The 16615-nt window shown below is 48.6% G+C and overlaps 2 protein-coding genes across 3 annotated transcripts; one reads left to right on the top strand and one right to left on the bottom strand.

Annotated features, from left to right (window-relative positions):
• On the bottom strand, positions 1–6029 carry LOC147194080 (tyrosinase-like). The gene is made up of 6 exons (XM_086131503.1): positions 5890–6029; positions 1833–2859; positions 1443–1659; positions 1235–1382; positions 682–863; positions 1–337 (listed from the first exon to the last, which is right to left on the bottom strand). Exons 2-6 carry the CDS (start codon positions 2649–2651, stop codon positions 81–83), a joined length of 1623 nt encoding a protein of 540 aa, XP_085987629.1. The 5' UTR covers positions 2652–2859; positions 5890–6029; the 3' UTR covers positions 1–80.
• On the top strand, positions 4868–16523 carry grm5a (glutamate receptor, metabotropic 5a). Of its 2 annotated transcripts, XM_086131498.1 has the most exons (18): positions 4868–5069; positions 5848–6127; positions 6191–6324; positions 6425–6689; positions 7102–7216; positions 7413–7662; positions 9354–9589; positions 9665–9786; positions 10515–10639; positions 10702–10870; positions 10948–11074; positions 11160–11277; positions 11465–11651; positions 11877–12035; positions 12630–12755; positions 12840–13022; positions 13093–13262; positions 13944–16523. In XM_086131498.1, exons 2-18 carry the CDS (start codon positions 5900–5902, stop codon positions 14551–14553), a joined length of 3324 nt encoding a protein of 1107 aa, XP_085987624.1. In that variant the 5' UTR covers positions 4868–5069; positions 5848–5899; the 3' UTR covers positions 14554–16523. The 2 variants fall into 2 exon arrangements, with proteins under 2 accessions (XP_085987624.1, XP_085987621.1); XM_086131495.1 differs by lacking the exon at positions 4868–5069 and having other exon boundaries at positions 5657–6127.
• The last annotated feature ends 92 nt before the right edge of the window (positions 16524–16615 follow it).

A 16615-nucleotide genomic window follows, 5' to 3' on the forward strand; every position in this document is an offset into this window, starting at 1 on the left:
TTACTTTTGCAAGAAGAAAGGTCTTTATTGTAACATGTACATGTTGAAGAACAAGTGCATGGCTACCTAATGGTGCGTCATCACATGGTTGCTGTGTAGCCGCAGGGTTTGTTTTCTTTGTCTTTCTTGAGAAGAGGCCGAGTTTCCCTAAAGGTTGGGTACAGGAATAACCTTTTCCGGAGCCGTGGCCGCGCCGGGACACGGCGTTTGATGTAAACTGCGGCGGCGGGCAATCCCAGCGCCGCAACTGCGCCGCAGAGGCTGGCGAGCAGAAACCATGGCCACATGGCATGCAAATCCTCCATGTAGGGACGCAAGGAGTCAAACAGAAGCTGGTCTGCAGAAGAAATAAGGAAATGTTATGCCTTATGGATATTGGGCTAATATTTGCAGCAGAGAACCTGAAATTCTGAGAACTTGGACAAATTTAATTCAGAAAAAAAATATCTAAATGATTAATCCATAAACAAAAATGAGCGATTCATTTGCTAATGGATTAGTTGCGCCACTGCATCAAAGAAATGTTTCGCTCTCAATAGGCGTTTAGTTACCACCATAGATTTGAGTCTTAAAAGAACCCATTGTACACGTTTTCGTAAACATACACACACTATACGTAGATGTGCAATTTCATTGTGTTCTGATGCAATGACAAAAGGAAATTTGAACTTTAACACTTACTGGTAGCCAGCAGGCGTGAGTACTCGTAGCCCAACTCTTTGCTGGTTATAAAATACTCCCGGTTGGTGTGCAGAGGCAGGAAGGGAACCATGTGGTACTCGCCGTTGTGTCCAATGGGGGCGTTCGAAGTTGGGTATTGCGACGGCTTGGGCCTGTGCCTCCTGAGCCACTCTTCATAGAGACTTGACACGGGAATATAGCACATACATTTAGTGGAAATGTGCATTTGCGTATGGCGCATGCAAGTCTTCAAAGTGCTTCATCACTTTGACCATATTTTGTTACGTTAGAGCATTCTCGCAAAAAGGTTGGAGCAAAAGCTAGGAACAGCGAGCTGCACACCCGAGCTTACAACAGCCAACTCGATACCCGCATTTGCTGACATCTTGTGGCATCTTCAAGCGTGAAAGAGGCCACAAAAAAAATGCTGAGAGCTGTGAATTTTTCAGGGAGTTCAGGTTCCAGAACCAGACACATTACATTCTAACTAGTGATGTTAGGTTGTATTAAATTTGCTAGCATCAATAAGTTGGTCATGAAAGGTGTGTGTCACCTGTCCACAAAGGAGTGGTGCAGGAGAAAAATGGGGTCGTTGGCTGAGCCCTGCACAGAGGACATGGATCCGTTCATGAAGATATGCAGAGCAGCATGCATGCCCATACGAGTGCTGCTGCCCAAGCCCGTCTGGGGGTCCCCAAATCCTGGAAAGGGAAAAACAATCACACACACGCATTTTTTTGTTTGTTTTGCATTTCATCAACCTTCCATGGTGTTCCGGAAGCTCATTTTGGCGGTGCGATCCATAGCGCCTGTGTCGTAGTTGGCCAAGCTGAGGGTGAAGGCAACCTCGGCGGAGGTGGGCAGACGCGGCACCCGGCTTCGGTCGTGGTTGCCGGGGTTACGCCGAAGAGGGCCCTCGGCTCGGGCGTCGCACAGAACGCCGCGAGCGTTGTAGTCCTGCGCTTGGGAACACAACGACTGCAGACAGAAACGGACAGCGTCAATAAACCTGTGCAGTATATTATATTTTCAAAAACAAAGACTTGTCTTCAACAAACCTAGCAGAGTTGTTTAAAAAAAGAAATGGGACCAACTAAAAGAAAAGCAAGCTAATTGGCGGACGTAAGGAAATAAAAAGGGTCGTTGTATACCCTCCAAGAGGAGAAGACAGAGCCGGGACTAAGCAGAGTGGGATCCCGGGGGTTCTGCCCCCCCATAAGCTGATCAGTGCACACGTCGCATCCCCGCGCATCCCTCCAGTCCCAGAAGGGGATAGAGAAGCCGTCGTCCCCGGTGATCTTCCTGATCTCCCGCTCCCATTGCAGCAGGTAGACGCGGTGCCACGGAAGAAACCCGGGTGCCCAGTGGGCAAAGTCTACGTCCACCCACACGTTTCCCGCCCCGCCGAGCAGCGTGTCCCGGGACACGTAGTAGTGCATCCACACGAAGATGTCGTACACGGAGACATTGGCAAAGGTGGGGTTGGAGCCATTCTCCATATCCCGGTAGGTTCCCGTGGCGACCACGTAGTCGCTGCTCGGCGTCTGCTTGGCCAGGTTGAGGTAGGACACCAGCTGCATTCTCTCGGTTCGGGTCAAGTGGAACACGTTCCTCCGGAGGGACTCCCTCCTTTCAAGGCAGTTCACCCCGTAGTAGCCAAACTTGCAGTCGGCACAGCTGAACCCCATGAAGTTGCCCATGCACTGGCAGGTTCGGTTGTAGAACACCAGGGGCCACCTCTCCCGGTCGTCCACCCCCCTGAAAGGATACTGCGTCCCATCCGGCGCGTCCGGTACCACCACATCCCGGCAGAAACCTCGACCGGAGCTGGCCCCGCACGCCGAGCCGTCCCCATCCCAAGGTGGGCAGCACTCCTTGGCCAGCAGAGCCTGGTGGGTGGCACAGGGGCGCGGGAACTGCTGCAGCCCCGGCTCCCAAAAGAGCATAAAAAACATGGCGACACACCACATTGTAGCCGGTGTGAAAGAAAAAAGAAAAGGCCTGGAATACGGTCTGTCATGCTTTCAAGGCCTTAAAAAGTATTTTCCTTCAGAGACTCCTCCTTCCTCGCTGAGTCCGGTCACATGCTGCTTAGCCTCAGGATGAGGCTTTCACTGATGCTATTAGAGAGCTCACAACCACTCAGACAGAAATTATTGGTGATGAAGTTGCACATTTCTGGGGAGGGGGGGAGAAAAAAAATGAATGCAGTGAAAAAGGAAACTTGGGTCAACTTTAAAAGAAATTGAACGCTTGAAAATTGTTGGATACATGAAATCACAATTAAAGCAAACACTTTATGGATCTGTTCAAACTCCGAGACTGAAAATTTCTTTTTTAGTCTTGTAAAAAAATTCTTTTTTACGAGAATGTAATTTTATTTTGATGTCAATGTATCGCATTTGTTTCAGGGTAAGAATTTCCCTGAGGCCATCAGAGAACTCCCAACCACTCAGACAGAAACGATAAGCAATGAAGCCACCCGATATTAATCATATTTTATAATAGAGCCATTTTTTAAAGGTTCGGTATCAGTTGTTTTTTTTAAGTGCTGTGTGACTAAGGGTCAATTGAGCAAACAACCGTTAACTCATGATCGCCCCACGGAAGCAATCGAGGCCGCAAAAATATATACATAAAACCCCCACAGGCAACGTGGAACTGTCGGCCTTTTGTGGTGTGGGCATGAGACAAAGCCGCATAAATAGACTTCAACACTAATTTCGACAAATTCAAGAATTTACATCAAGGTCAATCTTTGAGGAGAGTCACATGCCCCCCCACCCCCCTCGAGCTGACGCCAAAGACAAAAGATGCGGTGACACACCATAAGATGGCATCCACTTGAAGGTGGGAAAACACAGTGATGCGACACAAAAGAGTGCATTCTTCAAATAAAGAACAAAGGGTCTCACACTGTAGCCCTTCACTCAGGGGTTATTAATCGAGGCAATTACCTGAGAGCAAATTGAATGTCCATTTGGTGTCCATGCTGTCCAAAGAAACTACGCTGATTGAAAATAACATTTTTTAAAACAGGACACAGCCGGCTGCTTAAACGACAAAATATCAATTGAGGTACAGTATTTTCATTTGGTCTCATGAAAAGCAGCAAAATGTGAAGCCTTCTCACTGATAAAATGTACAGTAACTTCAAGGGATTCGGTCGCATGACATCAAGAAAAGGAGAGTGATTGATGAGAAAGGTAATTTACAGATGCCATTTAACATTGGACGTTAGACATTTGGAAATTGGTCTATAGTTGTTAAAAGACAGGCAAAACACGACATTACTTCAATATAGGTCTTTGGGACCAAGATGTCACAAGATGGTCTCTGAGCACTCCTTAAGCTCCTCAACTAACTTTGACTAAACTCCTTAACAAAAAGACATCACAAAGTGGCCTTAATTAAACAGAGCTTTAAGTTAGCGTTGGTAAATTTGTTCTGCTTTGGCACCACTGGCTTCAATTGAACAAGGAACTAAAATCATTATCTGCACTTGTGTTAGCATGTTTCTACGATGAAAAATACTTGTCTTCTTGTGATTTGGTGTGGCTCAATTGGAAACAAATTAGGAGCCAAGTCTTCTTTTAACACGGTGCACCTTAATTTGTTCGACATAAAATTTGTTTGTGGAAACCCCCAAACGCACCCTTTTGATATTAATGTTGAACTCATTTGGCCACACTCACCACTTGAGCGACGAACAAGTGGAAAACGACGTGATGCTGGCCATGTCCAAGAACGCATGCGCATTAATGCGCAAAAAGCGAGACAACATGGCTGACCTGAAAAGCAACAAATTGTAGCCCATAACAAAATAAATATTCCCCTGACACGGAGGAGATTTATGACATGTGGGCTGACTCTGAAACTTAAAAACAATCGCAAATCGCCACTCGTCTGTTAAATTGAGTTTCAGAGATTATCTCCGCCACAAACAAAAAGTTCATCAAACGGCGCCACCCAGTGGCACAGAAAGGACTATGTCATTATCGCCAACTTTTATATTGAATGCCATATTGATTTAACTAACGGTGGACGAGGAATAAACGATCATTAGTATTTTTTTAGGAATAAGTGATGACGAGTATTTGTTAAAGGTTTACTGTGAAAGCACCTCACCCAATCATCCCCGGGGATGCTGCGCTGATGAAGCCGTCTGTGAGTGGGAGGAGACGGGGGCGATTATAATAGCGACACTACGAGCCGAGGGAGGCTGCGGGTATTCGCTGCTGCTTCTTGTGCTCGTGATGTTCTTACTAGACGTGCTCCAACCAGAAGAGATCAAATGTATCGACCTTAAGAATATTCAAAATTTCCCTGTGATGGAGACGCTCACATCCGCGTAGCCTACTCACTACATGGATACTACAGGACAGCAGGTAGGCTGAAATAAAGTTTGAGTGTGGCTAATTCGTGGTTTCGGAGCAGCTCTTGCAGACCTGGAGAGTTAATGTGTTGAATACCTGTTGTTAATATTATTGTTATATTTAGATTACGTGGCAGATATTCCAGAATGAGGCTCAACGATATGATTTCTATGCTTCATCTGTGATGTGCATTTAGATGTAGCTGAGCCCCCAGCACCTGTGCCATTAAAATAAAGCCTCAAAACGGTGAATATTCAACTAATTTACACAAAGCTTGTCTAAACCTTTTACTATAAAAAAGAAAAAAAAGTCGTAATTTTACAACAAAGTCGTACAAAAAAAGTCAATTGTGCAGGAAGGAAGAAAAATGTTATTTTAACAGGGATTAAGTTGTAATATGACAAAAAAGGAAGTTTTAATATTTTTAGGAGAGTGAAGTCACATCACAAGTATAAAATATATCATGATAAAGTACACGTCACAATCAATTTGTATTTCTACAATACACATTAGAGTTGCATGGGAATCACTAGCTACTTTGATATAGGGTAAAAAAAAAATAAATAAAAAAAAACAGAAGCAAAGGAGATTAAAACCTAAACTGCCTGTGGTGGAGCGAATGAAAAGCGAGCATTGTGTGCATTTGCCACCCACAAGCCCCCATTGGCCATCCTCCAGCTTCACTGTTTATGGCTTCAGCACCATGGACAGCATGACGTTGTTGCATTTGTGCAATGTTTACATTTATTTGTCATACAAAAGTAAAACTCATGCTATCATTCTACTCAAGTCAACTCGAAACCAGTGAGCGGCACACGCATGCGGACCTCACCTCTGAGAAGATGGCGGCAGGTATGACGAGGAACGGCAGGGTGGTGTGGAGAATGGGGGTGTACGCACGGCTGCTGGCTGCGAGCGTACTGCTGGGAGCCGAGCTGAGCCGACTGGGTTCGCGGGATCGGGTCGGGGTCGGCGCCCAGAACAACGAGAGAAGGGTGCTGGCTCGCATCCCAGGCGACATCATCATCGGAGCGCTGTTCTCCGTCCATCACCAGCCGCCCGCAGACAAGGTGGATACTGTTGATTGTCAGCATTAAGTGTAAATGTGACGTTTGTATGGTGACCTCTCTCAGGTGCACGAGAGGAAGTGCGGGGCGGTGCGTGAGCAATATGGGATCCAGAGAGTGGAGGCCATGATGCACACGCTGGATCGGATCAACGCCGACCCCAACATTCTCCCCAATATTAGTCTGGGCTGTGAGATCAGGTAAATCTTTAACATGAACAAGCCGTTTTTTTGAGCTAAAGCATGAACAAGAGGGGTGCTAGGATAGACCCCAGAGGCACAACTTTGTATCTACCCGCAGGGACTCATGCTGGCACTCCGCCGTGGCCCTGGAGCAGAGCATCGAGTTCATCCGGGACACGCTGGTGTCCAGCGAGGAGGAGGAGAGCCAGGCCAGGTGCATCGCACCTGGTGGCATTGCACCGGTGCCGCAGAGTAAGAAGCCCATCGTCGGCCTCATCGGGCCAGGATCCAGTTCGGTGGCCATCCAGGTCCAGAACTTGCTGCAGCTCTTCAACATCCCTCAAATCGCCTACTCGGCCACCAGCATGACTCTCAGTGACAAGGTTCGGGAAACGTTTTGTAAAAAAACAAAACAAATGATCAAGTCACCTTTTGCGCAGAATGGTCGTGTAACAATCAGATTGTGTTTAACAAGGTAACAAATGGCAAGCTTTATTTTACAGGTAAGACAGTGGCGATTGAGGATTAAAAGGATAAAGACATTGCAACCCAGCATGCTCATTAACCGAGCTGGCTAAGCTTGCTACGGAAATGGCAGTACTTGGCCTCTCAGTAGCGCTAGCGTATTGGTTAACGAGCATTTTTCACAACTCTTCAAATTAGCAAAAATATCTCGAATCCTGGGAAGATATGTCCAGTTCTGTTCATTTTTTTTTTTTTGTGCTGAGATTGGCTCAGCAAAAGGTGAATTGTGACCACACTTTTTAAAGACAAACGCGCCTTCCGTCTTCACAGAGCTTGTTTAAGTACTTCATGAGGGTGGTGCCGTCAGACATGCAGCAGGCCAGAGCCATGGTGGACATTGTCAAGAGGTACAACTGGAGCTACGTGTCCGCCATCCACACCGAGGGTAAGGGTTCAAAAAGATCAGAGCGACCGATATCTCTCAATGTGTTGTTATCAATTACAGTAGAAACTCAAAAGGTGGAATGCAATCGCTTTTGTCACACCTCACATTTTTCAACATTTGTTTTCAACTGTCAACTTCCTGTACTTCCACTACCAGAAACCGGCAATAACCCCGCCCTCTTGCCCCCCGACCCCAGGTAACTACGGCGAGAGCGGCATGGAGGCATTCAAGGACATGGCGGCCAAAGAGGGCATTTGCATCGCACACTCGGACAAGATCTACAGCAACGCCGGCGAACGCGCCTTTGACCGGCTGCTACACAAACTGCGGGCACACCTGCCCAAAGCCCGTGTGGTGGCCTGCTTCTGCGAGGGCATGACCGTGCGAGGCATCCTCGCCGCCATGCGCCGCCAGCGCCTGGTGGGCGACTTCCTACTGGTGGGGAGGTGAGAGCGCCGAGAGAACTCACTCTCATCCTATACATCCCATCATCCATCCTCCATCATCGCCATGGAAACCAGAAGGTACCGCTCTTTCTGTTCTTTATGCTTGCTCTGTTGTGCTTTTTCTAAATGTGTTCAAGAGTTGGAAGGAAGGAAAGCGTGCGGAGGAGTGGAAGGGAGGGCCGATGATTGGGGGGGGGGGGGGGGGAATAAGCGGCAAGTGAGGGGGTTGATGCAACCGCAGGATTGGCCGCGTCTCCCAAGAAGGTGTTTTATTTTAAGGTTGCCGGGCGTTCTATAAATGCTTCTGCTCATTAGGAGACGCACATGTGGGCTGAAGCGGGGGGGGGGGGGGGGGCGAGAAACATGTCAAGTAACCTTGAACTACATTTCGCAAAACACGTCGTACACGTGTGCGCTGTGCTGCTTTTGTCAAATGTTGTTGCTCGCGTGCTGATGAGATAAAAATCGTCACCGGCGTCGCCATCAACTACGTGGACAGGCGATGTCTCAAGTCACATTTGAAGATGCGAAAATGTCAAATAGATTCGTATAAAAAAGACAGTCTGTTGCTGGAACATGCATCTATTTTTTATTTTTTTACTACGATGGAGAAAGAGTTTAGTCAGATCAAATTGGAAGGTAAGAACTGTTAAATGTCCTTTAAAAAGCTTCTAAATTGAATGATGGTGTATTGCAAAGGTACAGGGTTTCAAATTCGGGTTTCACATTTTGGTTGAGGGTTTCAAATGAGGTTTTCAAGTTAAGGTTATGGTTGCAAATTAGGATTTCGAGCCTGGCTTGCTGTTTTCAATAAGTTGCGGTTATGATTTTGAATTCATGTTCGGTGTCAAGGCTCTGTTCGGGTCATTGTAAAGAATACGCTTTCTGAGTATCTCCATCACGTTTGATTCAGATCTTGCATCTTGTGTTTGATTAGGGGGAGGAAGGGGGGGGGGGGTCTAATTAAGCATCGGCTGAGAGCCGACTGAAAAGCCCATGCATGAGCTGAGACACATTAAGACGATAGTGGGACCGGAGCCAAAATAAGCTCACGTCTATTCTCGGCGCTGCGGCCGCACGCGCGCGCCCGTTTCAAGAAATAAAAAAGCAGCAAAAGTTTACGACGGCGTCCCAGAGTTACACAAGCCTGGTGTGGGCGTCCATTTTGTAACACATCCTCAGAGAGGCTACACGCTCGTGGTGAAAAGCGCGCGGGGCTCCGACTCAGAGTTTGAATCACTCCTGAAATAAAACCCACGCAGCCGAGCGCTCGTGGGGGGCCGGGGAAGGGGCGGGGGGGGGGGGGGGACAGCAACCACATCGCCCCCTTTTGCTCCACCACCTACGCATCCGCGCACACAACAACAGACGCACTTCGAGTCAACACGGGTGAACTTTGAAGCAGAGTAGCCACTTTTACTGCAGAGGAATAAACCTCATCCAGTGTTCAAACGTAACCTAAAATAAGAAAGCACTCGTTCCCCCCCCCCCCCCCCCCCGACGAGCACGCTTCGTGGAAATATTCGTCATCCTGGATTCAAACCTGAATTTGAAACCCTAACCCTGCACCTGATTTTTTTTTTCTAACTTTGATAACAGTTGCCACATTCAAATGTGACTCAAAAATGAAAACGAGTCCAATGAATTGAAGAAAGCGGTTAGCAAACTGTGATGATGTTCTTCCCGCTTAGCGACGGCTGGGCGGACCGCTACGACGTGACCGACGGCTTGGAGCGCGAGGCGGCGGGCGGCATCACCATCAAGCTCAAGTCGCCCTACGTGACGTGGTTCGACGACTACTACCTGAAGCTCAAGCCCGACACCAACCCGAGGAACCCCTGGTTCCCCGAATTTTGGCAGCACCGCTTCCAGTGCAAGCTGAGGGGGGTCCCCCAGGAGAGCATCGCCTACAACCGCACGTGCAGCTGTGAGACCACTTCCTGCTGGTGCCAGTAGGTGGCAGTAGAGCGGCGTTTAAAAAAAAAACGTCCCTTGTGTGCAGGGAGAGAGTCTTTGCGTCACCAGTACGCCCAGGACACCAAGATGGGCTTTGTCATCAATGCCATCTACTCCATGGCGTACGGTCTACATGCCATGCAGCAGGACCTCTGCCCGGGATACAAGGTACACCCGAGACGTTGGACAAACTTTTCCGATGATTGAACATCATTGGAAATAAGGCTAATGTTTGTTAAAGAAACCTTTATTTGTCTCACAATGGATTTTGGCCATCATAAAACAGACTCCGCCCCTTTTTTTGACACTTCGGCAGTTGTACCGGAGTTACAAATTAGGGTTCTGAGCCAGGGAATCTATGACTAAATAGGGTTTCAAGTCAGGGTTAGGGGTTTTCATTCAGGTTTTTAAGACAGGTTTGCAGTTTTGTATTAAGGTTTCACGACAGTGTAAGGGTTTCAAATCTGGATTCGGTTCGGGTTTCAATGAGGCTTTGAAGTTATGGGATAGGATTTCAAATTCAGGTTTCAAGCTAGGGGCAGAGTTTCAAAGTAGGGTTCTAAGTCATTGTTAGAGTTCGGAGCCTGGGTTAGGGATTCATGGTGGGGTTTCAAATTTAGGTGTCAAACTAGGTTCGGCTTTTAAGTGTTTCAAATTAGGATCTGTGTAGGATTTCAAGACGGAGTTGGGGTTTCAACGTCGAGTTTCAAGTCAGGGGTAGGGCTTCAAATCAGGTTTTCAAGTCAGGGTTAGGGTTTCACATTCAGATTTCAAGACAGGTTACAACAGGTTTCAACTTACGGTTAAAGTTTCAAAGTAGGCTTTCAAATTTTGAATTTCCAGCCAGCGTTAGGGTTTTCAAGTAAGACTTCAAGCCAGCATTAGGTTCTGTCCAGGGTCTGTGTGACGCCATGCGGCCCGTGGACGGCCGCCAGCTTCTGGACTACCTGATGCAAACCAACTTCGCGGGCGTGTCGGGAGAAGTCATCCACTTTGACCAGAACGGAGACTCACCTGGCAGGTGAAAACGAGGCAGCGGCTCCTCCCGCACGTGACGGTCGACTGACGGCGCTTTGGTCCCAGGTACGAGATCATGAACTTCAAGCAAAAGGCCCAGGACGAGTACGCCTACGTCCACGTGGGTAGCTGGGACCGGGGCGGCCTGCGCATGAACGACCGGGAGATCTGGAACGACGACAGCGACGTCATACTCTCCGTGTGCTCCGAGCCCTGCCAGAAGGCCCAGATCAAGGTGAGACCAGAGCGACAACGCGGTTGTGGTTTCAACAAAAGCTGACCGAGGAAGATTTGATGGAACAATTTTGACAGGTGATCCGCAAAGGCGAGGTGAGCTGTTGCTGGACCTGCACGCCTTGCAAGGACAACGAGTTTGTGTTCGACGAGTACACGTGTCGCGCCTGCCCGCTGGGCTCGTGGCCCACCGACGACCTGCGTGGTAAGAAACTAAAATAACACACAATGCAAAAAAAATAATAAATAACGGCGGACCCTTCTGGGGTTTTTTTTCCTCCCCCGTGCAGGTTGCGAGCCCATCCCGGTGCAGTACGTGCGCTGGGCCGATCCGGAACCCGTCGCCGCCGTCGTCTTTGCCTGTCTGGGCCTCCTGGCGACGCTCTTCGTTACAGCCGTCTTCATCAAGTAAGTCCCACGGGCTCCGTTTTGACTGCCCATTAACCTTGACGAATTCAAAATGAAACGTTAGGAGGACGCCATTTTGAAATCCCCAAAGTAGCATTTAAAAATATGATGATGATGTCATCATATTTTTGACGCCATCTGCGCCAGGCGGTCACGCGACTCTCGCTGTCTTCCGACTGGCCGGCAGGTTCTGGGACACGCCGGTGGTGAAGTCGTCCAGCCGGGAGCTGTGCTACATCATCCTGGCGGGCATTTGTCTGGGCTACGCGTGCACGTTCAGCCTGATCGCCAAGCCGCACCTGCTCTACTGCTACCTGCAGAGGCTTGGCATCGGCTTGTCGCCCGCCATGAGCTACTCCGCCTTGGTCACAAAGGTGACAAGCGTCACTTCCCCGTTTCCAAAGCGCAACGCCCGGCTGCGATGCCGGTTAACTTTGGAGTCGTTTTCATTTGCAGCGCGTCATTCTAAAAGTCAAACGACTCCCCCTGGAAGATTGCGGTGGTGCGAGTGAGCCGTGACAAAGGGGGGGTTATGGAGATGCGTTTCTGTATTTCGTGCCGGCCAGCTCGATAAGCTCTTGATCTATTTTGGAACGCAGACCAACCGCATCGCTCGCATCCTGGCGGGCAGCAAGAAGAAGATCTGCACCAAGAAGCCTCGCTTCATGTCCGCCTGCGCTCAGCTGCTCATCGCCTTCCTGCTCATCCTGCTGCAGTTCGCCATCATTGTGGCGCTGCTCGTCATCGAGCCCCCAGAGGTGGGTTGAAGGGGTGCGCCAACATGATGAGGAAACTGAAGGGGGTTATAATGTTGCTTTGAACAGGTTTTCTTTTTTGGTCAATTCTTTCCAAAAGGGTGCGCCGAATCAGACAAGTTGGTGAACGGCTTAAAACGTCGTTTTGACCTTTTTAAATGGGAATTCTGTCTGAATTCTGAAAGGGGTGCACGACTTAACCCGATGAGAGGCTGAGACTGGGGTGCGCCAACTCTGTCAGAAAGTCGAGGCTTCGAATAGGAAGCTTTCGGGGCAATTTTTTTTTCAAGTTTTGTGCGCAAACTCTGTCATCGCGTCGGCATCGTTTTGACACATTTACAGGGCGTGCGAGGGAGCGCGGTTGGGCGCCGGCTACATTGCGATGTTGGAAGGACTGTGTGGCTTTATACAGGTTTTCTTTTCCTATTTTTTTTCAGGCTGGATGTTTGGAAGAAGGTGTGCACCCAAATTTTAACTGGTTACATGTTTTAAACCACCCCCCCCCCCCCATTTCCCTCCACACCACTCGCGATAGACTGGTTGGGCACCCCTGTTTTAAACTATGTGATGTAACATGAGCGTAAATGTGCTCTTTAGGTGATTCACGACTACCCCAGCATACGTGAGGTGCACTTAATCTGTAACCTCACCACTCTGGGGGTGGTGGCGCCCTTGGGCTACAACGGCCTGCTCATCCTCAGCTGCACCTTCTACGCCTTCAAGGTGTGTATTGCGCACGCGCCGCGCGTCGTCGATACGCTCTCCGGAGCTTTTTTTTTTTTTTTTTTTTTCCTTTTCTCACCGCAGACTCGTAACGTTCCGGCCAACTTCAACGAGGCCAAGTACATCGCCTTCACCATGTACACCACCTGCATCATCTGGCTGGCCTTTGTGCCCATCTACTTTGGCTCCAACTACAAGATTATCACCATGTGTTTCAGCGTTAGCCTCAGCGCCACCGTGGCGCTGTGTTGCATGTTTGTGCCCAAGGTAAACGCCGCCGCCGCACCTGCCTGAACCAGCCCCGTTTCTTTTTGAGCTTTACATTCCGCACCGTCAGGTGTACATTATGCTAGCCAAGCCGGAGAAGAACGTGCGCAGCGCATTTACCACGTCCACGGTGGTGCGCATGCACGTGGGCAACGCCAAGAAAGCCGCCAAGGCGAGCAAGCCGTCCAGTAGCATGGCCAACCTGTTCAGGGGCCGATCATCCGCGCAGGACAACGTCAGGTACGGGTTTCATATGGCTATTGCATGTTGCCGCACCCCCACACCCCTCACTTCCCTCCTTGAACCCTTAAAATAAACTTGGACACGCCCTCGAAAAACTGTTTAAAGCGACATCTTCAACATCCTGAGACAATTGGTGCACCCCTCAAAAGAGCCGCGAAATGGGCCCTTGTTTCAAGCCACCCACTTGCGTTTGTTCTGGCCTACTTGGCACACCCCCAAAGCCATGCGCGCGCCCCAAAAATGATCCAAACTATTTACAGCAACCCCCCCCCCCCCCCCGTCTCCCACACACACTCTAAAGATTTCCAAAACAAAATGTTAAAGCCACGCACCCCCTTCAACATGATGGTTGGCGCACCCCTTGTCCATGTACACACCCTAAACATTGTCATAGCATATAAATGTCAGCATTTCCAGGAACTAGCCATGCCCTGGAAACAGGCAGAATGCATCGAAAGACAGAGAGGAAAAGAAAAAAATAGCCCTCGCCATACGTGGCCTCATTTTATTTGATCCTTTGCGAATTTGATTCGGATTTTTCTTTCGAGGAAAGATGATGGGTAACGGAGGGGAATGTACAGTTACGTGGTAAGAGAGAGGGAATGGGGGAGATTATGGGAGGAACGCCAGGAAGTGGAACATCGAAGGTGGAGATCGCGACTCGAGTTTTGTTCCCAGCTCCAACGGGAAGTCGGCTGCCTGGAAGCAGAACGAGCGCAGCTACAGGCCCAACCTTTGGAAGAGGATGACCTTTCACGTCAAGAAGAAGGATGCCGTGGAAGCCAACCAGACCGCCGTCATCAAACCGTTCTCCACAGGCGGCGGCGGCGAAGATGCGGCGAGCGTCCGGTCTCAAAGGTTCCAAGACGGAGACGACACCAGACCGACGCCCGCCGAGCTCCCCGTCGGCGACATCAGCGTCATCGGCGTGGGCGAACTCGGCATGATGGCCGGTCCCGTCGAGAGCGCCACCGTCATGGAGCAAATCAACTCCGTGGTGGTCAACAGTTTCAACCAGCGGGACGTCGCCGCCCCGCCGGTCGCCGCCCCGCCGGCGGCCGCCCTCGCCGACGGCCCCGCCGGGAAGCTCTACGAGCACCTGGCGCGCCGCATCAGAGACACGGAACAGCTCGCCGCGCTGACGCCGCCGTCACCGTTCCGGGACGCTTCGCTCAGCTCCGAGGAAAGCGACGACGCTTGCTCCTCGCGCTCGCTATCTGGGGCCTCAGAGGCGGAATACGGGCAGCTGCTGCCGCGCCACTACAGCCAGAGTGCTTCCTCTCTGTAAACGCTGCTTCCCACGGACCAAACTTGTGGTGCCTTTAATACGGTCTGACATGGATATGTTAACTTTCATGGTCAAGTAACGAGGACCTGATAATGCTAACGCTAAAAGAAAGCAAAAGAGTCAACGGGGAATTCATTGCTCCTGAAATTGGAATCCCCCCCCCACCCCCACCCCCACCCCACTCCACCACCAGGCGTAGGAAAGCATTAATCGACGAGGGAATGCTAAATATAACGTGAATAGGAAGCTGGAACATGCTTCCCTTGCAGGCTTGTACGCCATCTTGGAATTTAGAAGGTGGCAACTTTTCCGGGAACTGTCCAGGCCACGTTCCGAATCTAAAATGGATTCACCGCGTCAGGCTGCGAGAAACGTCAAGTAAAGCGTACACACCTAGCTTAAGAGAGAACGTGCTTTCCTTGAGCCTTGCATCTTAGAGTCTTCCAAGATGGCAGATTTCCCAGGAACTAGCCACATCCCGCTGCTATGACAACATTGATTCATTCCAACAGGAAAACAGCAAGTCAAGCAAATGTCCTAATGCTAACGCTAAAAAAAAAAGCTAAAGAGGGAATGTGATTTCAGTGCCAAGAGGAAGTATCCAGGCCCTGCTCCTATTGCGGTTTCACTCCATCGGGTGTCCAAGAATGTCAAGGGAATAATAGGACATCCTGACGCAGGAATTTTAGGAATTTCATCACCAGAAACGGCGAACGCATTGCTGAAGAAAAGCACCGACGCTCACCCGCGCTCCTCATCGAACACAAATTCACTGCAACGGGTGAAAAATGTTCATATTTGAATTTGAGAACTGATTATTTCCGGTGACCAGGAAGTGTTTACACCCAAATTACTTACAGTTGATATCTTATTTGTTCAAATTTGTTGGTATTTTTTTTTTCATCCATTGGTAATAATGCACTGTAAAACAACAAAAGAGTTTTGATGAACTTTGAGAACGACTGACTTCGTCCGTTTACTTTGCGCAACTTCCTATGAGTTTTTTTTTTCTTTTATAGTTGATGCGTTGGCGCTCGCCGAATTGAGCTCTGGCGAGGACTCCGGATGTTTCGTTGTTTATGCGACTTTAAAAGGTGATTTTTCTTTTTTCCATGATCCAAATGAGCTAATACTATCGATATCCTACATGAGTGCTATTTGCATCTTTGTGTGTGTTTTTCTTATGGATTCATAATACTTTGTAAGATGCTTCTACGACCTTGGGAGAAAAAAAAACAAAAAAAAGTTAATTAACAAGTGAATGTCATTGTGGTTTAAAAAGGACCAAAAACCACCTCAGGACTGACAGTGTAGCAGAGTGCTGAAATCTTGTTATTAATGATGATTTAGATTTTTTTTTTTCAAGATAATTTCATTTTTTAGCTGAAATGTTGAATTTTTAGATTTTTGCGGGGGGGGTCAAGCAACTTGCCCCAGTTTTGTTTTTGGTCCCTGCAGACTTTTATATCCAACTAGAGGATAGCCACAGTACTGCAGTTTGTTTCTCAAAGTCACTGGGCCCGTTTCACAAACGAGGCTTAAGCCCGAAGGCAAACCTAAATGCTTTTCAAATATTATTTTATTTCTTTGTCCCCAACATGCAAGATGGGTTGGGTTGAATTCTATTATTCATCTTGAGTCAAAACTTTGTTTGTTTCGGCGAATGTCATTTTTCTTATGAGATGTTTTGTTTTTGTTTTTTAGAATTTACAGTATATGTGTTTGTGTTGCTGCATGTTTACTCGCACGCGCGCGCGCGCATGTCGGCGCGATATTTGACGACAGCGTTGCCATGTTTGCATGTCGCTTTGTGCCAGTAGACACTCTTTCGATTCTAATCGAAACGCCGACGAGCTCGTTCAACTAAAAAACTATTTGCCTCGAGTCGTTTATGAATTTGAGTTTGTTGCAAGCGGAATGGTTGGCGTCCGTGTATAAATAAAGTGAAGTCAAAGTTGACTGCCGCATTACCTGTGCAAATGTTTATCTTTCGTTTCAAAGTGGAGTCCATGACGATTAATGACCACACATTAATTGACAAAGTCAAATATTTAAGTGAGGA

This window comes from Hippocampus guttulatus, chromosome 15, assembly GCF_054856545.1.
Source record: "Hippocampus guttulatus isolate MCC_2025c chromosome 15, RoL_Hgut_1.0, whole genome shotgun sequence".
In the NCBI taxonomy this organism is placed as follows: domain Eukaryota; kingdom Metazoa; phylum Chordata; class Actinopteri; order Syngnathiformes; family Syngnathidae; genus Hippocampus; species Hippocampus guttulatus.